The 26,553-nt window shown below is 38.6% G+C and overlaps 4 protein-coding genes and 1 long non-coding RNA gene across 5 annotated transcripts; 2 read left to right on the top strand and 3 right to left on the bottom strand.

Annotated features, from left to right (window-relative positions):
- Positions 1 to 4,561: 4,561 nt before the first annotated feature.
- Positions 4,562 to 15,479, bottom strand: LOC125352941. Its single transcript, XR_007211215.1, has 3 exons — positions 15,400 to 15,479; positions 12,748 to 12,759; positions 4,562 to 4,572 (listed from the first exon to the last, which is right to left on the bottom strand). It is a non-coding gene; the product is annotated as an uncharacterized LOC125352941 (long non-coding RNA).
- Positions 13,702 to 15,991, top strand: LOC125352886 (histone H1.2). The gene has a single exon (XM_048348283.1). It carries the CDS (start codon positions 13,735 to 13,737, stop codon positions 14,371 to 14,373), a length of 639 nt encoding a protein of 212 aa, XP_048204240.1. The 5' UTR covers positions 13,702 to 13,734; the 3' UTR covers positions 14,374 to 15,991.
- A 1,880-nt stretch (positions 15,992 to 17,871) lies between these two features.
- On the bottom strand, positions 17,872 to 18,393 carry LOC125352895 (histone H3). Its single transcript, XM_048348290.1, has one exon. The coding sequence runs from the start codon at positions 18,369 to 18,371 to the stop codon at positions 17,961 to 17,963; it is 411 nt and encodes a 136-aa protein (XP_048204247.1). The 5' UTR covers positions 18,372 to 18,393; the 3' UTR covers positions 17,872 to 17,960.
- A 675-nt stretch (positions 18,394 to 19,068) lies between these two features.
- LOC125352902 (histone H2A type 1-D-like) lies at positions 19,069 to 19,461 on the bottom strand. The gene has a single exon (XM_048348296.1). The coding sequence runs from the start codon at positions 19,459 to 19,461 to the stop codon at positions 19,069 to 19,071; it is 393 nt and encodes a 130-aa protein (XP_048204253.1).
- LOC125352906 (histone H2B type 1-B-like) lies at positions 19,308 to 20,163 on the top strand. The gene has a single exon (XM_048348301.1). It carries the CDS (start codon positions 19,783 to 19,785, stop codon positions 20,161 to 20,163), a length of 381 nt encoding a protein of 126 aa, XP_048204258.1. The 5' UTR covers positions 19,308 to 19,782.
- The last annotated feature ends 6,390 nt before the right edge of the window (positions 20,164 to 26,553 follow it).

Genomic DNA, 26,553 nt, shown 5'->3' on the forward strand with positions numbered 1-26,553 from the left:
GGTCCAGGGATATGATAGGCCATCAAACCTGGGAAGCACAAGGGAGTAAATTTTATTTATGTTCCAGAAAAGTAGTTGCAGACCTACCTCTTTCTTTCCTCCTGTAAATTTAACAGAATATCATGGCAAATGTGTGTTGGAGAACAGTATGTGGTGGATGCTATGTAGTTACAGAACAACATATTCCTCCCTTTTATCATGGTTTAGATCTGAAATCTACCCCAACGGCTATGTGCTAAATGCTTGGCCTATGGCTCTGTTGAGGTGATGTGACCTTTAAGAGCCAGAGCTTATTGGAAGGAAAGGAATCCCTTAAAAGTGATAGTAGAACCCTTGGCCTGTCTTCTTTCTACTTTATGGCTTCCATATGGTAAGCAGCTATCATTACTACATGCTTCCTTTATCATGAGAAAGCCTGGGTTTTGTATAGGCCTAAAACAACAGTACCCAAGTAAGTGTGGACTGAAACCATTAAGCCAAATAAAAATTGATTTTGAGGAGTGAGATGGAAGGAGAACTTCCCTGTATAGTTCCAGAGTAATCTGAAACTTGCTATGTAGTTCAGCTTGGCCTCAAACTCTTTTTTTTTTTTTTTTTTAATTTTTTTTGCCAGTCCTGGGCCTTGAACTCAGGGCCTGAGCACTGTCCTTGGCTACTTTTTGCTCAAGGCTAGCACTCTGCCACTTGAGCCACAGCACCTCTTCTGAAAGTTTTTTAATATATGTGGTGCTGAGGAATCGAACCCTGGGCTTGATGTATATAAGGCAAGCACTCTTGCCACTAGGCCATATTCCCAGCCCCAGGCTTCAAACTCTTGATTCTCTTATCTCAGCCTCCTGAGAGTTAGGATGACAGGCATGTACCACCACACTTGGTTTTTCCTCCTTGTAAGTGGCTTATTTCAAGTGTTGTGTCATAGCAATGGAAAGCTGACCAGCACCCACCACCACCACCACCACCATTTGTACGTATCCTTTTCCATCCACTTAAGGGTTGCATCTCCTGAAAAGATATAGGCTCTAACTCTCAAGTGGCTATGAATGTGATTCTATTTGATTAGGATCGTAGAAAATGTAACTGCTTATGTCATGGTGCACTGGAGTGAATTCTTAGTCAAATGTGACTGGTGTCTGTACAAGAAGAGAAGAGACACAGGAACAGAGGGGAGGAATGCCAGGGAATCTTTCTGATCCAAACAAAGGGATTCCTGAAGCTATGGTAGCTGAGAAGGACCTTTCCCAAGAGGCTACAGAGGGAGCCTGGCCCAGACAAGAACTTGAGCTTGGACTCGAGACCTACATATTTGTGATAGAATGCCTTTGTTTTAAGTTTGTGATACTTTGTTATGTCAGCCCTAGGAAACTAGATACACATGTCTTTTCTTTTTATAGAAGTTGTGGGTGTTTCCATTTTGCTTCTCCTGCCACTTCAGCATTAATTCATAGAATTAATGTACTGTGCTTTGAAAAGGGAACTTTAAAAAAATGACTAGCAACAACAACCCTTTAGCATGATAGGATAAAATATTCCTTCTTAGCCTCAAAGGAAAAGTTATTAGGTCAGTCTTGAACTGAAGACCTCAAACTCCCCCCCTTAGCTTTTCCACTCAGAGAAGGTGCTCTACCACTTGAGCCACATCTGTACTGCTCACTATTTTGTCTGGAGAGTCTTTTCTCCTTGGGCTGGTTTAGAACCATTACATCTCAGCTTCTAGGGTAGCTGGAATTACAGATATGAGCCATCAGCAAATAGCTTTTGCTGGCTACGTAAAAAATGGAGTCTGGAGACTTTTCTGTTTGGGCTTGATTTTTCAGGTCTCAGCCTCCGGAGTAGTTAGGATCATAGGCTTGAGCCACTGCAACCTGTCTTCAGTTTTGTACTGCACAAAACCTCTAAGCATGACAGATCTCAGAATCCAGTGTCCTGGTTCAACATCACCAAATGCTGTATTTGGTTTACAGTTAGCAGCTACTTATTTAGAGATGTGCCATGGGTGTCCACAGGTTTCTAACGAATTCATCCACCTGTTTTCAGTCCCATACATATCCTAAGTCTAAGAAGCATCTGGTGTCTCAAAAGCTCAAATCCTTTTAGAGTCTGAATTCATTTGTTTGTTGTTGGTTTTTCACTTAATAGGTGTTGGGTGCAGCTTTCACAGGCCTAACACTCACCTGTCTACTCTTCTGCTCCCCAAATTCTGTTTATATCTCATTGATGAGATGTAATAATCATCGGATCTCTAACTCCATCTTTTTTTTGTATCAGTCCTGGGGCTTGAACTCAGGGGCTGGGCACTGTCCTCTGAGCTTTTCTGCTTAAGGCTAGCACCCTATCACTTGAGCCATAACTCCATGTTCAGCTTTTTGGTGATTAATTGGAGAAAAGTGTCTCATGGACTTTGCTGTCTGGACTGGCTTCAGACTGGGATTCTCAGATCTCAGCCTTCTAAGTAGCTAGGATCATAGGTATGAACCACCAATGCCTGGTTCTCATACTATATATATATATACACACACACAAATATATATGACATATATAATTAGTTATATTTCGATTATGCATTATATAATTATTATATAAAATACATTATCTATTATATATTTTATTATTAGTATACTGATATATAAAACATATTACAGAGTACATTATATATTTATATTATATATAAATTTATTTTTTTTGCAAAACCATTTGATGTCAGTAGGTAGGGTTGAAAAATGAAGCAGAGATGGCCATTCAGTCACCATGCTTAATTGCAAGTGAATTCTTTTAAATAAACCATAATAAGGAATGTAGTATTGGTTAGGAGTAAATTCTCTTTGCCAAACATTCTGCTGAACCTTATTTAAACACAGTTTTACTTTCAAATTTACTTCCCATCTATCAAGGAATTTGCAGCCAAGTTGAGAAGAGATTATATACCTTATTACAACAGCAAAATAATAATATTCAGCCAGGTTATGGCATTTACACCCAGTAGGAGGACATAGGTGAAGGTATAAAGATTCATGATTCTATACTTCTTGGCAATTCCATCTCACTATGGAATTATCATTTAACCATCCATCTAAGGCTGAATCGTTGGATCTTTGCCCTTTACTGTTCTGTGAAAGTACTCATGTGTCTCCCAAACTTATTCTGATTTTCAATTAAATAGGGCTAATAATTTTGAATTACAAAGTAAATAACTTCTTATAATTGTTATCATATACAGAAACCAATAGGAAGAAATATTAAAGATCTGGCAGATCAGGACTAAAATGTCCATAATACATTTTGGGTTAGAGTGTCATTTTCTTCCATTAGACTTTAGCATATGCTTAGCTTTTAATCTGGTTTATATGAGAATAATTTGAGACCAACACACAAGTATTTTTGTTCACTGTTTTCCATCAGTTCTTATATAGATCCTACAAACATCATGAGAGGAAACACCTACCTCTAATATTCTCCACCAGAACCTTTATATCCATGTGTCTTAATCATTACTAATGGAGAAGGCAACCTAGTCTACTCTTGCTCACTTTTATGTAACCTAAGCTTTTGTAAACTGGTCCTCTTTTATCTTTGTGTAGGGGAGAAAGCTTCCCATCATGGGGTAATTGTTTTGATTTTGGAGAGCTAGTCTCCTCATGCAGACTGTAAGGCTTGTGGTTGCTGAACAGAAGAGAGAATGATTCAGACAAGGACAAATTGTCTTCAGGTTTAGGGAAATGACTGGAGACTTTCAGTGGCTGTTTCATTGGTCTAGAATAGGACATTGTAAAAGCTAGAAGTTGACAAGCTCCTGATAATGATATTCCTGAAAATTGTGAAAATGCCTTACTCTTACTTTGATGTTTTCAGCCTTGAAGGTAGAGAATTACCAGCTTTAAATAAACTTTCAGTGAACTTTGCATGTCTGCAAACACAGGTGAGCAGGAATCTTGATGTCTTAAGGTGGGTAGAAAATGAAGGCAAGGATGCCTTTTATCTTGCCTATTGGGTATTGGAAAGCCCAAGTAAAATTGATTCTAAGTCTTCATTATACACATGTTATACATACATACACACACACACACACACACACACATATATGATGAATGTATAAGAATTATGATCAGCCTGAAAGGGAGTCAGTTAAAATGACTTAATGTCTAAATCTCACTTTGCTCATTTATAAAGATGATAGTTAGGAAGATGATTTTTTTAAACTAAGCTGAAAATAACTTAAAAATTTGTAAATTCAGCCTTCAACATGGTACCTACCATCTAATTAGGTTAAGTTAGTGTTGTTATTAATATATCTAATGTAATACTGGTCATAATCATATCAATGGCATTGCTTATCTGATGTGTCATTTAAAAAATCAATTTACTTCCTGGTTGTAAATACTGAGTCTAACTTTTTTGGTAGTTGTTAAAAATATAACTTTTCTGTCTCCTCATATCTCTATCCCATTCCAATCTTATTGCTAAAAACCAAACTGAACAAAATCCCCCAACAAAACATATTCAGGTTTGTTGGTTACTGGTTTAATTCTTAACTTGCATTTAATACACAATAGATGTAATTGCTCCATGTGACAGTTTCTGTTCCCCTTATTTGGTTAAAAAAAAAAAGGTCATTTTCTGACAGGCATAAAACATTCCTGATTACTTTTTACTGTGGCTTTTCTTTTTAATGCAAACAATGAACACAAGTGTTGGATAATTCCCCTGCTTACTTATTGTTTCAGGTAGTGAATGAATCTGTAGTCTTGTAAATTTCTTCTCCATTGGAAAATTGTTCCTTTTCAGGAATACGCTGATTTTTATGGCCCTGAGAGCCAAAGTTATTTATTTGACTGACCAGATTTCTTATTCCATTCTTCTTAGAGCTTTTCAATGCTGTAACAAATGTCATTGTGGGAAATGCTCATTTCTATTCATCAAAAGACATGACATGAGTTACATGGTAGGAATTCAGAAATTTGCTGAGTAATATAGTGTCAACTCAAAGTTATTGATTAGCCAGGGAGCTGGGTCAATCCTTGTCCCTGGATCAGCTGTTTCAATTTGGAGCACCATCTAGAGTTTAGTGGTACAAAGAATAGCCTACATTGTTAGTGCCTTTAGGCAAAGAAAGATTACAGTTGAGTCATGTTTTCAAATTGTTATTTCAAGCATCTGCCTGGCCTTGGACATTTTAAAGGCTTCAAAAAACCTTTTACAGTAAGTAATTTACCCAAATGTCTTTCAAATTACTAGCTAGCAACTGGGTATTTAGATAATCTATCATTCCTTTTACAGTATGTGACACCTCCATCTTACTGTTATTCGCTTGTGGTTTGGGTGTTCTTTGGAGAGTGTTTAAGGGAATGTGGGTGGGGTTAAGCTTGGTCACATTTGAAAGTCACAACTTCCTTAAATGTCTTTATACTCATTACTCCATGGTAATTGGAAATTTGTTATTAGTGTTATTATTTATCATCATTAGTACTACTCTTGATATAATTTAAACATCATTAATTTGAACATCATGATTTTTCTCAGCATCTAATAAGAGACATCTTTGCACAGTGGTATTTTCTTCATTACAATGGGCTATTTTTACTAGTGAAAATAAATTACTTCACTATTTTAAAGTTCACTATTTTACCACTTTTTTTTCCAGTACCCTTTTTAACCTCTACCTCCAAGTAAAACAAACTACTTCCTTTTATTTCCTCTCTCATCTCTTTCTCACATCCACTACTGTGTACCTTTTTCTAGGTCCCTATTCTCTAGTCCACACCATAAAGGGAGACAGTTTTCTTAATTTCTTTTGCTCGGAGCCCAGTACAGTGTTGAACTTATTGAAAGGGCTGAATTATTTTACAGTGAATGAATGTGAGTGAAGATGGCAGACACTTACATAAGAGTCCAAGGGATTTAATTTATTCTTCTCAAGTTCTTTCTGGACTGTGGCTTCCTAGTGCCTCAGAATTATTATCTGTTATGGAAATAGTCATTTCTTTACACTGAAAGGGATAGAAAAGTAAGAATCTAGCTAAAGATTAATCATTACCTAAGTTCAAAGAGAGATTTGTACTGCAGCTTCCAACACAAGAACTCAAGTACATAGCTTTCAAAACAAACATTTCTGTATTGGACTGCCATCTAGTGTGCACCAGAACAAACAGCACCACACATTATATGATTCTGAGAAGATATGCTGTTTTGGGTAAGTCTGCAGGACTGAAAATATCTCCATCTAAAATGTGTTGACTAGATCGGTGAATAATTAATAGGGATATGTTTTAGTTTTATGTACTTTATAGATAGACATGCAAAATTTTTAATCTCTTTTGACTTTGCTTCAACTCTTTTTATGTGTGTGTGTGTGTGTGTGTGTGTCAGTCTGCAGTGCTGTGTTGAAGAAGTCAGAACTCCTAGTATCCATTTCCTTCTTGGTGAAATGGTAATAATGTAATTGTCGTTATCTCATAGAAAATTTGTAGCTGGGATAGCAGCAGTAAATATACTGCATGTTGCACAGCAAATGTTCAGCTATTATTTCTATCTATTATTGATACTTAACTGGACAATTTCAGAATTAGATTACCAGTTTGTATGTCAGTATTTGTATAATATTTTAAATTATGATATATACACCTAAAATATATGCCAGGCACTATTAGAAGGATTGTAGGAACATTAACTCAAAAGTCCATATAACAATCAGAAGATGTTATGACTGCCATTGTACAGATGAGAAAACAGGCAATGAGAAGTTACTTAAGGCTTCCAAGTTTACACAGCTGGAATTCAGCAAAGCTAAATATAACAAAAACATTATAGGTTTGAGCTAATCTAATTAGGCTTTTGGTTAAAAACTATTCTGCTTCTGTAACTTTTCCTGGATCATTTAAGGAAACTTGTTTATTTCAATTAACTATGAAAATATAGTTTATGCAGTAATTGAAGCATATCTACAAACCTGTAGGTAAGTTAACAATAAGAATTTTGTCCCAAACACAAGTTTTATTTAGCTTAAGCAGGCTGAGATGGGTTCAGTAGTGAATGCAAAGTGATGAAGAATCACAGTTTCTTAGGTTGTCCTTGACATCAAAAGTATGGCATACCTGGGTGGATGAGACAGGAACAGGGAGAACATATGCTGATTCTCCTTGTACCCCAGTGTGCATTTCCACAAGCCTGGATGATGGGCAAAGAGTGTGCTATCAAAAGAGCAATGCAGGAATAGATCCTGTCTGAAAGTGAGGGCAATAACCCTGGATTATAACTCATCACCGTCCAAGATACACAAGACACATATATACTTCCATGCTAATGTGCACAGCATGCTAATGTGTGCGTGCGTGTGTGCACACACACACTTCTCCCTTCTCTGATGGCTCAGCTCTATATCCTTATTAAGCTTCTTAAGGATAGTACCTAGGTTCTGTGACCTCACTATTAGGATCAGATGCAGCTAAGGAAGGCCATATAATTAGAGAGAGTGAAATAGTTGGACTTGTCTACTTTTATGTCTTTTCCAAATGAATTAACAGTCTAAGTTTTTCAGTTACCTCTGAAACAGGAGGGTCTTCTAGTACCAAAGATCAAATGAGAGGGAATGAATCTCAAGCAAGTGGCTGTTGGGAGTATACTCCAATCCCAAGAATGGAATGCATGTTACTTCACTTAATCCTTGTGATTTTCTTGTTTTTTCTTCAATATTCTGATTTTACAAAAGAGGAAGTGAAGTTGTGAAGGAAAGTCAAGGAACTGAACAGGATCATCCAGATCATGAGTGGAGAAATTAGGATTAAACAAGCCCAAGGCTGCTTTTTTGTATCTGTAGCTAATTATGTTCTCCGTCTGCAAGGCCATATTAAAACTTTCAGACTAGCGAGGCACTGGTGGCTCACACCAGTAATCCTAGATACTCAGGAGGCTGAGATTTGAGGATCTCAGTTCAAATCCAGGCCAGGTAGGACAGTCTATGTGTGAGATTCTTATCTCCAGTTAACCCCTAGAAAACCTGAAGTGGATCTGTCACTCAAAGTGCCTAGGCCCTGAATTCAAGCCCATGATTAAAATAATAATAATAATAATAACAACAATAATAATAATTGGACTAGTCTGGGACTGCCAGATTTCTGAGTGGGCCAGGAAATAGGAACTTTTCAATTAACCTTCTACCATTACATACATGTATACATATACACACATAAATACACATATATACATACATGTATATGTATGTATATTTTACAATCTATAAAATATACTAAACACATAATTATATTTAAGTAAATATATAAATATGTATGTACTTACATAGAATTACATGTAAATCATGGATAAGTATTAATAAATGCCATTAAATTTATATTTTTAAGGCCATCAAATAAATCAGTATAATAATTATTAGATAATTTAATATTTTGTACTGATGCTGTGGTTTGAACCCAGGGCCTTGGACTCTACTTTGGCTTTTTCTGTTCAAGACTAGTACCTTACTATTTCAGCCACACCGCCACTTCTGGTGTTTTGCAGGTTAATTGGAGATAAGAGCCACATAGACTTTCCTGCCTGTTCTGGCTTTGAACCACAGTTCTTATATCAGTCTCTTGAATAGCTAGGATTACAGGTTTGAGTCACCAGTACTCTGCTTGTTTTTATTGTTTTTACTGTTGTATCATTCCTTTTGTAATAATTTCCATGCATCTACTGAGTTTCTGTTATGTGCTTTACTACTATGTTCTGTGTTTCCTCATGCATCTTGAGGGTATATAAAGAATAATGCAGATACTTTAGTCTTTGCTTTTTAGGTGTCTACAGGATGGTGGCGGAAATCCTTTCACCTCAGGTTTATTCTCCTAATTGTTGAACATTTACCTGCAAAGACTGAAAAAACCCCACAAAACAGAAAAGTTGCTTTATGTTATTTATTTAAAAATATGGTTTATGAGACTGAAGTATGGAAGCAGATGAGAGAGTTTAGTCTTGTTTAGGCTGGAAACTTTCCTAAAGTCCCTACCTGCATAGTTTTTCTTGGGCCATCTATATTTCTTGGCTCAAAATGGCTGACAATGCTGTGGTGTGTCAGCACTGGTGGCTCATGCCAGTAATCTTAGTTTCTCAGGAGGCTAAAATATGGAAGATTATGGTTTGAAATCAGCCTCAGGCAGGAAAGCAGAAAAGTAAGGACTAGAGGCATGGCTCAAGTAGAAGAGGGTCAGGTGTGAGCAAGAACGTGGAAAGTGCTAGAGAAGCCGGGCCCTAGCCCTAGCACAATAAAGGGGGGGGGGAAGAGGGGGGGAGGAGGAGGAGGAGGAGGAATCCCAACAATAAAGCTGGGACCCAACAGGTCATACTTGTAATTTTAGCAACAGAGGAGGCGGAGACTTGAAGATCCAGGTTCAAAGCCAGGCCAGTTAATTTTCAATTACCAATACACAAAAAAGAACAAAACAAAAATAAAATATTTCTGAAAACTTGAAGTAGAGCTGTGGCTCAAGTGATAGAGCAGTAGCCTTGAGCAAAAAAGGTCAGGGACAACACTTGGGTCCTGAGTTCAAGCCCTAGAGCCTGAACAAAAAGCAAAACAAACAAACAAACAAACCCCTAGCACTGTCACTGAGCACTCTTTGAGGCGGCTAGCAAAGTGGGTGATATTATTGGCTTCTTTTTTTTGATCAAGAAAGAGCAGATTTTAATCCTTCAAATTTGGGGCCTTTAACAATTTCTGTTGATGTTAGTTAACCACCATCAAATGCTGACAGAACCCCACTTGGCATGTTAGAAGGAAGATGTGAAAGAAAAATAATTGGTCAGCTACTGTTCTTTACCCTATTCTCTGCAACTCCATTTGCCATACCTTGAGTGGGTCTCATTCTTGAGTTTTTCTCTCTTCAGCTCCTTTACAGATTTTGGGCCAGATAATTTATTCTGTATATTTCATTTTGTCCACCACAATTTTCAGACCTTGAGAGTATGCCATAAAACCACTTTATAGTATTTACCTTAGGTTTCAATCCAATTACATCGCAATCTTTTAACTATGTCTTCAACTTATTGAGGTTACCATGAGGTCATCATTGTTTAGTCAGAAGAACCCATCCTGAACTTGACCTTTCCCTTGAAGCTCATATGAATAGACTCTTTGTTGTTCATAGATGTATTCAGTCTTATTTCAAAATTGAAAACTCCATGGAAATCTAACTAGGTCACAGGTTACTTTAAAGTTGATGGTCTATAGTTTTGTATTTCCAGTTTTTAGAATGACTGCTGATGAGTTTAACTCCATGTTCTTTGGACAAATTGACTAGTGTCACCATATAATTTCTGAAGTTAGAAAACATGACTCACATATAAGTATATGTGAGCTCACAAATGGGTCAAAGATTGCTTTAATTAGTTAATGAGTGCAAGCAGGGTGACAAAGATAGCTTTGGAGGAGGACTTAGGAATATAAAACATGTACTTAGTCAGGGAAAGAAAGAGAGCTGAAGAAGACTGAAAAATCATGTACAAAATTGACCAATGTCCTCCCAAGCACATTAATCATTCATTTTAGGCTCATATTTTGTACTAGAAAAATTAATCTGCATCCTACTGGATAAAACCTTATTTATTTAATTATCTATGATGAAATGTCAAATTACACATAATCTGGGCTCAATAAAAAGTAAATAGCAAGTCAAAACAACCTTCAACTAAGCCAGATGTTGGTAGCTCATACTTGCAATCTTAGCTACTCAAAAGGCAGAGATTTGATCATTTCACTTCCAAGCCAGCCAGGACAGAAAAGTCCATAAGACTGTTATCTCCAATTAACCAGCAAAAAGATAACAATGGATTTGTAGTTCAAGTGGTAGACTATTACCATTTAGTGAAAAAGCTAAGCAAGAACCTATGTGATGTGAGGCCCTGAGTTTAAGCCTCAGTTTTTGTGTGTGTACACACATGCAGATACACAAAAGTTACTTTACTCAAAAGCTGTGCTGTCTGCTTAATATTAAAACTCCTAGCCACAGCTTATCATTAAGTATGTGGAATGTGCTAGCCTTTTTAATTTATTTTTTTTTTCTTTTGTCAGTCATGGGGCTTGAACTCTGGTCCTGGGTGCTCTACCACTTGAGCCACATCACCACTTCTAGTTTTCTGGTGGTTAACTGGAGATAAGATTATCAGACTTTCCTGCCTTGGTTGTCTTTGAAATGTGATTTTCAGATCTTATAGGCACTAGCCACAGGTGCCTGGTGGAATGTGCTAGTCTTAATTGAAATATTCTACAAGTGTAAGACACACAACCAAATGTTGACAACTTGCCATTTTAAAAGAATATAAAATATATAATCTGAAATATTTCTTATATGTTCAAGTGAATATAGAAGCAAAATAAAATCTATTAAGACCAATGTCACTGTTATCACCTCTTTTTTTCAATGTCTCTACTAAAAGATTAAAAAATTATATATGCAACTCAATTATTTTGTTGCCTAACACTCTCATAGGTTTCAATTGGGCCAGAAGTATCTCTTTTAGATAATTCTTTAATATAGCTTGGAATGGCATGACAAAATATGTTTATCTTGTTTTAAAGTTTTATGCCTCTTTTCTCAACACAGGTGACAGAGTTTATGAAGGATTTCATGTTCCTTTGCCTTTTTACTTCCACCACTTGTCCAGGAAATTTTTGGAGCAAGCTTCTGAGTAGCCGGCTATTTATTCTAAAAGCTTTAGATCTGGCTTTGAGATTTGCATGTACAGTGGTGTGATTAGATTGGTTCAAGGTGAATGACCTCTTTAGATAACTGAATTACAATACTCAAATTTACAGACAAAGGGTTTAAAAATCAAGATAGAAATTTGTATTGAAGAGAACACTAGTGACCTGGTAATTAAGACTTTACACAGCTATTTTTCTAATGGACATGAACATTTCATTGTGCTTCAGTTGAAAAGTGGGCTCAATGTACACAGTTGGAACAATTTGATCTTATCCTGTTTCTTTTATGAAAACTGCCTCTCTGCTGAAAGTAGTTTGTACACTTTCCATAACATGTTACATTTATAGAATACACAAATTCATTCAGAAGAATGGCAAATCTGAAGTTGTTTTCTACTGCTGCTAAATCATCCATCCCTAATCTCATTAGGCTGCTAATTCCCAGAGGATGTGAACAGAAGTAGACAGTCTCCACAAGCAAGACAAGTGTTATTTAGTGAAACTATGAGGCCATCCTAATTTTAAAAGATTGTTTTGTTTTCTGAACATCACTCAATACAATTTTTATAACCCCCTTGGTTTTATAACAGTGCCAGGCTAACATTATTAACACACATTTTTATTTAGACATGAACAGGAATTTGTGGTAAGATGTAACATTTCCTTTTTCCCGAAATATAAAAACATAACCAATTACATATACAAGCAGAAAGGTTACCTTCCCTCTTCTCTTAAGGAAAAACTTGCAATTGCTTAGAATCCAATGGGTGAGTATGAAGCAGCAATCTTTAAGGAAAGCAAATATAGCCAGTGGTAGAGAGGATGAAGAGGTGGGAGTTAACTAGCTAGTTAACACAGAGGGTAGAACTTACATGTCCCATTACATTTTCCTCTTTTTCTGTTTACAATTTTGATATTTTTTTCTAATTTCAAATCTCTGATTCATCTGGTAGGTTAAAAGTACATTTTATTACAGTCAATCAATAAAATGTCAGGTCTGTGTTTTAAGAGTTTTCTTTTTATCCACCTTAACGTTTCAATTCATACTACAACACAAGGAAGACTTTTTTTTTTACCTGAAATAACCTAGATTTTTCAATTATAGAAATTCATCTCTGTATTACTATATTCAAACATTAACAAATGCTTGTTTCCTTTGAAAACAGATCATCTCAATGTCCCAATCTATCAGACCTATTGGGAGTCCTTTACAGGCTTATAGTATCCCTCTTTTTGGTAGGTCAGACCCCCTACCTAGTAAAATGTCACAGGGGAATCTGAGGGCTTTTAAAATACAGCCCAATTTCTTGCCTTTGGAAAAGTGAAAAGGGCGCCCCGCCCCCACCCATAAAAAGGATTAGAGTTTCAATGTCTTTAAATCAAAGATAAAAGTCTTTAACCTCTCACCCTCTAGGACCCCCCGCAAGGCTTATGAATCCCCCTCCCACCCAGTCCTAGCTGCGTTAGACAGGCCTTGGAAATCTTTGTCCCAGTCCATAGTTGCTGTGGGTCCGTATGCAGAATTCACCAAGGACCTGTGTTACTTCCCTTGCGAAGAAACAGAATTATGGTGAAAATTTAGGTGGAAACAATTTCGTTTTTATTCCTTAAATAAGAGAAGCATGTGCCCAACCATCCCTAGAAAAAAGAAGTTTCAGGGGCAAAGGAGCGACCAGGTAATTTAGAAGAAAAACAGAAAGTGGTCTCTGACTGCCCTGGACTTCCTTTGGAGTTGAGAGATTGGGAGCTGCCTACACGAGTTGTCTTTGGGGTTACAAAAAAAATATCCGTAGAGATCGAAGCCTGAGACCTCTAAGATTATTTCTTGGTCAAATCCGGATGATTTGGTGCGGGGAATTTTAATATTTTCTCCTTTTTGTGAGGTGGAACAAACACAACTTGGGCGCAGCGCGACAGCTCGGAGGCTGCCAGCCAGGCGGGCAACCGGAGCACCAATCAGCGCGCGCCTGCGCTCTATATATACCGAGGCCCTGCCCCAGCGAAGCTCTATCGGCTTCTTGCCACTTGTTTCTCAATTCCAGAGCTTCAACATGTCGGAGACTGCCCCAGCCGCTCCCGTGGCTGCCCCCCCGGCGGAGAAGGCTCCGGTGAAGAAGAAGGCTGCAAAAAAGCCTGCCGGAGCTCGCCGCAAGGCGGCCGGACCTCCGGTGTCCGAGCTCATCACCAAGGCTGTGGCCGCCTCCAAGGAGCGCAACGGGGTGTCCCTGGCCGCGCTCAAAAAGGCCTTGGCGGCTGCTGGCTACGATGTGGAGAAGAACAACAGCCGCATCAAGCTGGGTCTGAAGAGCCTGGTGAGCAAAGGCACCCTGGTGCAGACCAAGGGCACCGGCGCCTCCGGCTCCTTTAAGCTCAACAAGAAGGCGGCCTCCGGAGAAGCCAAGCCCAAGGCCAAGAAGGCGGGCGCGGCTAAGCCTAAGAAGCCAGCCGGCGCAGCCAAGAAGCCCAAGAAGGCCACTGGCTCTGCTACCCCGAAGAAGAGCGCCAAGAAGACCCCGAAGAAGGCGAAGAAGCCAGCGGCGGCTGCCGTGACCAAGAAGGTGGCCAAGAGCCCGAAGAAGGCGAAGGTGGCCAAACCCAAGAAGGTCAAGAGCGCATCGAAGGCTGTTAAGCCTAAAGCTGCCAAACCAAAGGTTGCTAAGCCCAAGAAGGCTGCACCTAAGAAGAAGTAGGTGGCCAGTCCTGCTTCTTAACCCAAAAGGCTCTTTTCAGAGCCACCACAGATCTCCAGAAAGAGCTGTAAGCACTTGGTTCGTTTTTCTCATGGAAGCCTGTAGTCGTGTTTCGCAGGGTTCCGGCCTCAACCAGGGGTTTTGCTCCCCACTTCCTGCACCGGTTGGTGCTCAGCTTGGTCAGCTGTTGTGACGCATCTTCCGCTCCCTGAACTTGGGATAAGCGCCATTCGCTTCCCCACAGCTGGACAGCACAGCACAAACAAGTGAAAACGCCCTTTTTCTTAGCCTTTTAAAGGTTTTCCTCGGATTGGACTAACAGGTAATTTAAAATTTCCGCCCTGTTCTCTGGTTGGTTCACTCCCTCCGCCTCTGGCTTTCCTTCAGGGTTTAATTGGATGGCAGCCGGCGTTGTGTTCTGTTTTCCTTTGGTCAAGTTGAAAGTTTGCCCTGTCGGAGAAATTCAAGTGGTATTTTGTACGTGTGCTATTCGAGTTGTCAAAACTTCTAGGGAGCGTCTGTAGCAGATTAGGGTGTGTCTCGGCGCCCGTGGCTTGTGTTTTTCTATAACAGAGGAAACCATTGGAAAGCAGCTGCGGAAAGGACCCCCTAAACCCCGATTGTTTCTGGACCAGGGATCTGCCTGGTAGCACACAGCCTATTTGCAGGGTTGTGGCAGGGTTGTAGTGCGTCAAAAACAGCTTTGGGGTCGGCCATTTTACATCTAACGTGAGTAAGAATCGTCCTCACTTGAAGGATTTCAATTTCCCAAAACCGGAGTTGTTTTAAACTTTTTAAATGTGTGATCTACGTATATTTTCGTGCACTTCAAGCAAGTTTAGCCTCCGATTTTTATCACTGTTTGGATGCATACCCATATGCTTTCCCCTTTAAATGCAGAAAGTAGTTTTTGTTTTTCATTCTAGTGGAACAGATTCTGGTGAAGCCCAAGTAAAAAAGGATCGAGGTCTTGGAAGGCTATTAGTTACTCAGTTTCTACAAGAATGAATCATGACAGTTTCTTACCTGGGGAGGTTTATTAAACAGGGAGAAGGGACCAGGAGGCAGCAAAACAATTCCCCCGTGGTTTCTTCCAGCAATTTTTAATGATCAGTTCTGCATTGTAAGTTCTGACACGAACTCATTTTTGTTATTTCAGCCTCTCCAATTTTGGTTTTATTTTTAAAATAAGCTGAATTCTTTGAACACAGAGTAAATTGACATTCTCTTTTGTTCCTTTGGTTTTTCTTCACAGAAGTTATCTTCAATGCCCAGAATACCTGATACAGTATTTACTCAAGTAGTAGTTTCATAAATTGTGATTTTCACAAAGGGACTAGTTGTGGACAGAAGCTAATTCCATTATTGATGTTCAGAATTCCATTTGTTTTTTCCACATGCACTTCTAGCCTTTCCACCCCAATCTCTCTCTCTCTCCCTTTCTCTCTCTCTCTTTCTTTCTCTCTCTCATGTAGCTTTATTGATAGTTGGTTAAATTTATAAATTTGTGGAAATGGGCAGAATTTTTTGTTCAAGAAATTTCATGTTTTCACTTTAACTATTTCTGTATGTCTGGATATTTCAAAATAGTTTCCAAATAAAATATGTCTTAGCATTTCTTTCCTGCTATCTTCTTTATTGTTGCAAATAACCTGTGAGATTTTGAATTCCTTGAGAGTAATCTCATAAAGTGGACATTGAAAATACTTGGAATTTTTAACGAGGTTTTTTGTTGTTTTTTCTTGTTTTGGTTGGGGTCTTGTATTTAGAGCTTGCCTTGAGCTAAGCTAAGCCTACTTCTGATAGGCAAGTGCTGGGATGACAAGCATGTATACCAGGCCTGTTATTGAAGAGCTCTCCCTCTCTACATGTGTGAATTAACAACTGTCACCCGTTGCCATATAAAATGGAACCATGCAAACCATGCAACTTTAATCTCTTAGAAGCAACCTAAGCAAAGAAAAAAAATTATATTTATTTTAAATGGGTTTTTGATATTTAAAGCACATGATTAAAAATGATTTCACATGTTTTTCTTTTTCTTGGGTAAGGAGAAAACTGATTTTCAGTTGCCTTCAGCATAAAATAATCCTTTGTCACATTGAGTGATATTTTGATCTCTGTTAAAGCTTATATTTGTCACTAATTTTTTTTCACTGAAAATTCTTATGTAGCTTTATCATGTTTGTTTTCAATCTACAATGAAATTATATTGACAAATAGTAACAGTATATTCAAAACCCTATTAATTATCCTATTATTCTTCCTAGGCAAAACTCCAAATATTTAGGCCATGTAAATCTGTGGAAAATGTAGAAGGTGCATTTTGTGATTGAATTTGCCACAAGAGCCAAACAGACCTCATTTAAACAGTATTACATCATTAGAGGGTTTGATTTGGGAATAGGGATCAAAGGCATAATCTCAACAACAACAACCTTTAGAGTTACACCAAGCCACTTTATATTTTCCAACACATTCTTGACTTTGAGGTCAGTACCATTTTTGCTCCCATTTTAGAGATTAAACTGAAGCCAGGTTACATTAGAGATATAGCTAGTGAGCTGACCAGTGAATCAAGGTCATCTACATACTCACAAAATTCCTCAATAAATGAATCTCATAACTTACAATTTTCTAGCACCACACTTAAAATGAAACAAGTGAAATTCTGTTAGTATCATTATCAAATATTTCAATAAGGAGTCTGTTTTTGTGCTGAGAGGAGTGGGAAAGAAAGCAATAGGAGCTGAATCTTATCAAAGCATATCCCAACAAAACCTCTTTGTACAGCAATATTTGCTAACACATTTTCTTTGTAGTAAATCTTTGTGTCTGATAGGTTTTACATTTAAAGAACAATTCATTTAGACTGGTTATATTTCAAGTACTTAGAAATAGTCCTTAATGGCTACTATCTTAGGCAATATAGCATATATATTTTGGGGGAAAAACAATACTATGTTCTGGAGCAGAATGGAAGGAACTAATCATTTTGCTCTGGTTCTGATGTCCAGTGTCATTCATGGGCTCATTCTATCCATCTCTGATCAGACTGAGTTCAGCCAAGTCAGCTTGCCACAACCCTTAGAATCTAACCTGAATCACCTTTATTTTTGAGGTGCAATTTCTTTTGAGGAAGAAATTGCGTGTAACAGTTTATACTTACTGGGATATTTATTGACCAATAGATGAAAAAGATGAGAATGTAATATTGCTCGAAGTGGTATTTGCTGGGAAAATATTTGACCAGGTTATTAAAATACTTTGGGTTGGAGTGAGCTAATTTACCTTTAAAGTTACACACAACTCGGGCCAATTACACATTGCAGTGACATTCTGGATACACTACAAAAAACTTTCAGTGTTCAATGCTACTTAATTTTGTATGGCTCATCTATAATGAACGCTGCAAAACCTCAGGGGCTACAATTTTTGCCTTACACTTAAACACGACCAACTTTGACCTAAAGTTTATGTATGGCAGTAAAAACTAGCACTTATTGTACAGCTACTTTTAAGTGAAACTGTGGGTGGCTCTTAAAAGAGCCTTTTTTTTTCCTCCAGCCGAAAACATTTGCTGTCCTTTAAGCCCTCTCTCCACGAATGCGGCGGGCCAGCTGGATGTCCTTGGGCATGATGGTCACCCGCTTGGCGTGGATGGCGCACAGGTTGGTGTCCTCAAACAGACCCACCAGGTAGGCCTCGCTCGCCTCCTGCAGCGCCATCACCGCCGAGCTCTGGAAGCGCAGGTCGGTCTTGAAGTCCTGCGCGATCTCGCGCACCAGCCGCTGGAACGGCAGTTTGCGGATCAGCAGCTCCGTCGACTTCTGGTAGCGGCGGATCTCACGCAGAGCCACGGTGCCAGGCCGGTAGCGGTGGGGCTTCTTCACGCCGCCGGTGGCCGGCGCGCTCTTGCGAGCGGCCTTAGTAGCGAGCTGCTTGCGGGGCGCCTTGCCGCCGGTGGACTTGCGAGCGGTCTGCTTCGTACGAGCCATTTGGGAATTACAGAAGACACAGCAGCAATCTGTGGCAAAGAAGCCTAAGGTTGCCCTTAAATACGCTTGTAAGCATTCTGATTGGCTTTGAAATGTTTCAAAAACTCCCGCCCGACAAAATCATTGGCTAAAGCAGGTTCTTGGGGATTGGTTAACTAGAAAAACATCTGATTGGACAAATTACCCAGCGTCATCTTTTCAGCAGATTTTAGAAGAGATTCTCCCCCCCCCCCCCCCGCAATGTTCATTCATTTCCTCAAGTCCGACAGTGCATAACGAAAGAGCTGTTTGTCATTTTATGATTTTTTTTCACTGAAGGAGTGGCATGGTTTTCTGATCCCCCTCCCCCTTGGATATTTGAGACCCTATTTATCTTTGTACTGTTTTGCTCTGTGGATTGCCCTGCCTGGCAAGTGCTAGTTACAGGCTGGGTTTGCGGGCGTGGTCACCATGCCCAGCTATAATCAGCCGGTACTTGAACTGGCTGCGCAAATGTGCTTTCCTAATTAAAGGCCAGTAGTCTTAACCAACAACTTTGTTTTGTATGTGTTGAGAGTGCTTATTGAAGTTGTAATTCTAACATAAAATCTGATAAAATGGCGTCAGCAGCCTTTCTGGTGAAAACGTGGGTGGCTCTTAAAAGAGCCGTTTAGGTGTCTGGAAACAAAGGCCTGGTTCTCTTCTGGCTTAAACAAATCTACTTTCCTTTGGCCTTGTGGTGGCTCTCAGTTTTCTTTGGCAAGAGCACGGCCTGAATATTGGGCAACACGCCACCCTGGGCGATGGTGACTTTGCCCAGCAGCTTGTTAAGCTCCTCGTCGTTGCGGATGGCCAGCTGCAAGTGGCGCGGGATGATGCGGGTCTTCTTGTTGTCGCGGGCCGCGTTTCCCGCCAGCTCCAGGATCTCGGCTGTCAGGTACTCCAGCACAGCCGCCAGGTACACCGGGGCGCCGGCGCCGACGCGCTCGGAGTAGTTGCCCTTCCTTAGTAGGCGATGCACTCTACCTACAGGAAACTGCAAGCCTGCCCTCGAAGAGCGAGTCTTAGCCTTAGCACGAGTTTTGCCTCCCTGCTTACCGCGTCCAGACATATTGACCTAGTGGATAAGAACAAAATGAAAGGGAAAAAGCCTTTACGCTGAAGTCATCCTTTTATACATAACCTAAGGCTTCAGCAGAAAGACACTCTATTGGTCAAAACTTGCTTAGGTGTTGGTCCAATAAAAACTGAGACTGTAAATCCTTGATTTGCATAAACCTTTCCATTGAGATTGTCTGTCGTCCAATCAGAAAGGATAAGTATTAAACCCTCATTTAAATTACAGGACTATAAATAGACAAAAACAGCACACTGCCTTTGTCCCCTTGACTTTTATTATTGTGTAATCTGTGTTCTTTTTTTTCGGGAAACTATGCCTGAGCCTTCGAAATCTGCTTCGGCTCCCAAGAAAGGCTCTAAAAAGGCCATTACTAAAGCGCAGAAGAAGGACGGCAAGAAGCGCAAGCGCAGCCGCAAGGAGAGCTACTCGGTGTACGTGTACAAGGTGCTGAAGCAGGTCCACCCGGACACCGGCATCTCGTCCAAGGCCATGGGCATCATGAACTCGTTCGTGAACGACATCTTCGAGCGCATCGCGGGCGAGGCGTCTCGCCTGGCGCACTACAACAAGCGCTCGACCATCACGTCGCGGGAGATCCAGACGGCCGTGCGCCTGCTGCTGCCCGGGGAGCTGGCCAAGCACGCCGTGTCCGAGGGCACCAAGGCCGTCACCAAGTACACCAGCTCCAAGTAATTATCTCTAGGCAAAATCCAACGGCTCTTTTCAGAGCCACCCACGTTATCTTGAAGAGGAAGCTATAACTCTTGATGTTTAACTCCTAGAACCATAAAGAAGAAATCAAGGGTGTGGTGTTTAAAACTGTAAATCCCTATGGTAATTTGAACAATTTTGATATTAATAGGCTTTTACTGGGAGAATTGAGTTTTCTTTACTAGAAAGCTGTTAAGGGATTTCATAGGGTAAGGAGGCCTGTGGGTGGGTATTTGTTTATTCCTTGGAAATCAAACTGATACGAGTACTATTTTAAAAAATGAAGTTGGTGGTTCTCTACATCTTAAGATATACCTACAACTTTAGGCGCAATTAAATCCCTCTAGTTTTTTTTTTTTTTTGTTCTAGTGTTTTAAAGCCTTTTGAATGTTTTTGGTCTCTGAGATGCTCAGAGCTACTTATGTACAGGCTTTCATTAGAATGGGGAAGTTTCGCTGGCCAGATCTTGGGGCAGAACAATGGGTTTGAATTTCGCGCCCTTCCCTATTTAAGGCCAGGAGTGCAGCTGACTTGCCCTTGACGCAGTTGAGAGAAGTTAGCAGTTTCCCTTTGCAGAGAATCCGGGGTTCCAAAAGTATTAGAAGTGGACAAAGGTCTTGGTTAAGAAAGGAGTTAACTCGACCATATTTGCATCCTCGCATGTGGGAGGGGAAGAACGGACTGTGAAAGGAAAAAAACCAAATACCACAGGCTTTCCATCCTCTATGTAGTGTCATTCGGCAATGTGTTTTGGTGAAATAAAGAAAGTTAAAACTGTCTTCTGGTCTCACAAGATATAAGTTGACTGCTGTATGAGAAGCACTTTCTATCAGTATATGCAAAATACTTTCACAGGTACTCTCATTCTTTTTTTTTTTTCCCCCCCTATACAAAAGGAAGCTTCAGTATTAGAATCTGGCCTTTAGAATTCTTTCCCTGGGAGAGATTCCCAGTAGTAGTATTTTTTTTTTTTTTAACATTTTTACAGAGCTTTCATAAAGTGGAGATTATTTTCCCAGCTTGTCTTCAATAACTGGATAACTTGTCCTCTTGCTTCCTTCCTTCCTTTTTACCCCCTCCCCCCCCAAAAAAAAAACACACCTCCTCCCTTCTACTTTTTCAAATAGGATGAGAATAAAACTATACCTAATTTGAAGGATGACAGAGTTTGGAATAAAGAAAGACCCACAAAGACATAGTTGGCAGAGATTGTTTCTGAGATGGAAGAAAATTTAAAATGTACATAAGAGATTAGTATTTCTTTGGCCCTGATCAGGGCAGGACACTTTATTTTTAATTTTGCCTACTGTAACATTTTGATAGTGTCTTATTGTCTTGTTTCTATTCAATAGCCCATTGAAGTAAGTTGTTCTTTTGTTTTCTTTTAACTTCTGGGGGGAGAAGTGATCTTTACTTAACATGATCTTTACTTAACAGTGATAATAACCTGAGTGAATATGGTGACACCTGTAAATCCTAGCTCTCCAGAGATAGAGACTAGTTTAACATCAGCCTGGGCATGTAGCAAGACCCTATTGGAAAATGAAAAAGAAAATAAAAAGAAATAGGAGGAAAAAAGATAATAATCACAACAAATAATTGCAAATCAGTATATTGATGGGATATAGGACACTATCGAATATGACACCTTGATATTGAGAGAAAAGCACAAAGGTCTCACCTTCCCTAAAAGAGGACATTAAAAACTAGCAAAGTCCTATTTTCCACTTTAATCAGATGTCATCTCAACAATGCATACATCCTATTGTGTAGAGACTGGAATTATTGCCAGAAAGCTTTTAGCTTGGGTATTTGTTTAGTTTGTGCAATATCTTTGCTCTAACTAATCAATAAAAATAAAAACACTACAGAAAGGAAAAGAAAATCTACCAAAGAATTCCTTGGACTTCTGAAAATGGTTATATATATAACTTTATCTTTTCTCTGAAGACATAGGATCCCACAGGAGAATCTGAACACAGGTCTTGCTGTGTTCCTGATATGATCATACTTCTTTTGCTAATCTGAAGCAACATTCTTGTAGACACATTTCATAACAATCTACTTCATCATACTTACCAGAAAATTTCTCAGGAATCTTTGCTTCTTGGGAGATTTATTTCAGGACTTCATTTCGAAATAAAACCCTAAATAACTTTGAGTATTTTTATTTGTTATTTAGAGGCTAAAGGATAGTTAAGCGAAAAAAAAATCTGTACTATATAAAAATTAGAGGTTTAGCAGTGCATTTGCTTATCTAATCTTCCAGAAATTTTTCTTTGTGCAAAAATTTTATACACAGAGACCTAATTGTTACATGTGAGATCACACTTTAGCTTTCTTGTCTTTTAAGCAATCGAAACAATCTCTTCCATGATTGCATCTCATTTTAATTTTCCTTTCTCTAATAACCTTTTTTATTAACCTGAAAATATTTGTTGATGTTTCTTTTCATGTCATTTATGAGATTCCTTTTGGGGATGTATTAGAAGTGAGATTTATGGCACCAATCACCCAAGGCCAGTACTTTAATCTATATTCCCAAGTTGGTTTGCTGAACATCATTTACTATCTCACTAATAAACTGATTTCCAAAAGTATAATTGGTATTGACAATCTTTTAAATCTATTTGTTGGAGGGCTGGGAATATGGCCTAGTGGCAAGAGTGCTTGCCTCGTATACATGAGGCCCTGGGTTCGATTCCTCAGCACCACATATACAGAAAATGGCCTGAAGGGGCGCTGTGGCTCAAGTGGCAGAGTGCTAGCCTTGAACAAAAAAGAAGCCAGGGACAACGCTCAGGCCCCAGGGACAACGCTCAGGCCCTGAGTTCATGGCCTAGGACTGGCCAAAAAAAAAAAAAAAAAAAAAAAATCTATTTGTTGGAAACATGAAAAATAAAGTCTCATTCCTTTAATTTATTATTTTAATAACAGACACTTTAATAATAGTATTTATTTCACTGTGATTTTGTTAATCATGTCCCTTGTTCATTCTTTTGGGATGTTGCTCTATTCACAATCTTTTAACTAGATAATTGATATGTATGAATTGATATGTATGTCTACTATATTACTCATGTCTTGTCAATTCAGCTATGAGCTATGAATAATCTCATTTTTACTTCTATTGTGGTATGGAGGTCAGATCTGGCCATCATTGGCCAAATGGTGAGTTGTACTATCTGACATCTTGTCTTGATCTGTGTGCCTGAATTTCTAGAGAAAGGGAAATCCCATTCCCAGGTGATGGGTGTTCCTGAATCCCTGAAAACAGGGGTGGTCCCTTGGTCTATAGGTTTTTGAACCTGTCAGTCAAGTGCCTGGGACTGGAAGCTTCTTGTGATCCTGCCCCCTGACCTGACCCTATTTAGGGTCCGATCAGTCCAGGTGCCTTTATGCCATGCCACATGTCTCCCTGTTTGCATCCTGTGCCCTGTCTTCTGCTTGTCTCTGGTCACCATGTTGTTCCAAGTCAGCTCTCTGATTTAGTATGGTTTTTGTTCTTTCTTCCCTCTCTGGCCTGTTTTGTGACAGTGTTAAGTGTATTTGCTGGCTGCAGGCCTTTGTAACAACTGGCTGCCTGCAGACTGCTAATGCTCTAGTAAAAACTCCAAAATCCTTCAAAATGTGGCTTCTCGGGTAATTTACCATATAACACTGTCACAAGTTGCCAAAAGTGACAGAACCACTGGGTTTCTATAAGGTAATGAGAGGTATGCTAAACAGTTTGTAATTGTGTAACTGTGTATTTATCCTTTCAGATCTATCCATTTTTGCTGCATGCACTTTGTAGTTAATTGACTGTACATGCATTAAAATTTTTTCTTGATTTTCTTGTCAAATGTATGCCTTTAACATTGTGCCATATTCCTCCCTGTTTCTGGTCATTTTCCTTCCTCTTAAGTCTTTTATCTGATACTAAACTGTACAGATATCCTTGCAAACTTATAGTTGAAGTTCATATGGTTTATTTTTTTTCCTCCTTTAATTTTATTCTACAATTGTATTTGAAGTTATACTTGACAGCATACTGTTGCCATGGGCATTGTCACTGAGTTGGCTAATCTCTTTTTCAATTAGTATGTATGTGTTGGCAGTATTCATTTAGTATAATTCCACTATGACACTTTACCATATGAATGATTATTGATTTAAGGCAATTAAGTGGAAAAGTGTTTTCTTGGCCCCTTAGTTGTGTAGATACAGGATATTAATTTACAAAATTTTCTTTCTTTGTTCCACTGCAGAAGGGAAGATGACCAAGAAATGTAGTTCCTTCAACAATGCCATTGTCATTTTGTTGCAGTTGTCTTTTGTTTTCTGGTATTTTCTTTTCTTTGTTAAAATGTTATTAATTTGTCTATTTTCCTATTTCCAGTTTTTCCATGAACTACTGGCACATTTTCTCGAAATCATTTCAATTTATCTGTAGTCTTGCCTTGTTTATAATTACCTTAGATACCTCCTTCACATATATTAACAATCATATCAGAGAATGTCATCCATTTTGCTCTAAATTTTGAAATCTTAAAAGGATTATACTTATGCATAATATCTGAATTTAAATTTTATTTCTTTCTTATATTTGCTTTCCTCTGTAATTTCCTCTTCCAAGAATTCCCTGTTGCCATGATTTGTGGATCAGTATGCTGGCAACAAATGCTTTTCTTTTTCCCCTCATTCATCTGGAAAAGCCTTTATTTTCCCATTCATTTCTTGTATTTTACATGTGTCTAGGTATATATGTAATTTTTCATCCAAAATCACCTTGAATTTGGTGAGGAAATTAGCAAATCATACCTTCTGACACATGGTTTCTGACATCCCTCTGGGTCTTTGTTTTCTTTTTTTAAATACATCTCACATTTTATTGAGGTATTTTTTCTAATAGGCTGGCTCTATGTCTGAAATAAAGAACACTCTTTTGTGCTCTCTCCTTCCCATCATGTCCTTGTGTACTGTCATTCCCTATTATATATTTTTTTCTCATAACACTCATTATACACTATCCTTTTCCAATGTATTTACCTTACTGGGAGTGAGCTTCCTCAATAAGAACATTGTCATCCTGAGGAGAAATTTGGCCTTTAGCAGGGATTTAGAAAATACATATTGAACAAACATTTGATGGGTATCTCCCTCATGACTTCTCTTGACTCTTCTATCTTACTGCTGTTGCTCTTCTCTATGCAGTTGTGTAACAATTGTGAAAAACTTCCCATGCACGGCTACTTAATCACTAGCTACAAACATCCATCCTTCTCAGAGGTTATAAATGTTTTGGAATAGTGAGTGTGATATTATTTTACATTTTAAAAAATCATAGGTCTTTCAACTTTTCAAAGACATTAAGGAGTTATTGTTTACTGCTGTTGTTTATTATGAAAATAAATGTAAAATGAGGGTGGTGTTAGAAAAATTCATAGGGGCCAAAAGATGAAAGAAGATAAAAATTTAACAGAAAATGAGTGTCTTTACTCTTTTGCTAGGTTCTTTGACTATAACCATGATTTACTGACTACACTGGATTAGGAATAGATTGAATTTCTCACACCCGTTTCTTGTTCTTTCTATCATCTTATTTGGGTATAAGTAGATAAATGGTTCTGAGCCTTTAGAAATTCCTTTAGTCCATTATTCACATGTAGTTGGGTACCATTTGCTTAATTTCACTAACTATAAAATTAAAAACAGCAAGATTTCGCTTCACAATCTTTGTTGGTTTTCTGTTCCTCAATGTATGACCTTTAAGACCAGGCAATCAATATATAATATGATCACAGTGTATTGTGGTATATACTCTCACATTGATTATCAAGTATTGCTAGACTATAGGGTGTTTGTATTCTAATATCTTAAAGCCCAGATGATTATGTGCTTCAGTGACTTAAGAAAATTCCAGCCAAAGAAAAGCATGCCAGTTTAGTATGATTGTCAACTGAGGGTAGAGAGCAGCAAATGCAGATGGGGCTTTCTCTGAACTCCTTTATCTACCTAGAGACATATCATCCAAAAGGAACTCAAATTGTCAGGAATCTCAAACTAGGAAGAATAACTTTCAGAGAGAAAAATTAGAAATTAATGCTAGACAGACTGTTACAGATTTACTTGTTCCCCTTAGTACCTATTAATCCTTTCAAAAAATCATTTTATCTCCTATCCCTAAGTTACCTACATTTATCTTCCTTGAATTTTTTTCCTGTTCATTTTCCTACTGGCAATGCCTTGGGAGGGTAATGAGAAAGTGATCAGCTATTTAAAAAATGACAAGGAACAGAGAAGGGCATTCCATAATGATAAAAATATACATTCAATGAGAAAATCAAGACAATGTAAATGTGTGTCCACTTAATTATAGAGAATATAAAA

This window comes from Perognathus longimembris, chromosome 6, assembly GCF_023159225.1.
Source record: "Perognathus longimembris pacificus isolate PPM17 chromosome 6, ASM2315922v1, whole genome shotgun sequence".
NCBI classification, from domain to species: Eukaryota; Metazoa; Chordata; class Mammalia; order Rodentia; family Heteromyidae; genus Perognathus; species Perognathus longimembris.

Bases quoted from the DNA above. Each gene is read 5' to 3' on its own strand.
- LOC125352906 (XM_048348301.1), top strand. From the start codon at position 19,783: ATGCCTGAGCCTTCGAAATCTGCTTCGGCTCCCAAGAAAGGCTCTAAA.
- LOC125352902 (XM_048348296.1), bottom strand. From the start codon at position 19,461: ATGTCTGGACGCGGTAAGCAGGGAGGCAAAACTCGTGCTAAGGCTAAG.
- LOC125352886 (XM_048348283.1), top strand. From the start codon at position 13,735: ATGTCGGAGACTGCCCCAGCCGCTCCCGTGGCTGCCCCCCCGGCGGAG.
- LOC125352895 (XM_048348290.1), bottom strand. From the start codon at position 18,371: ATGGCTCGTACGAAGCAGACCGCTCGCAAGTCCACCGGCGGCAAGGCG.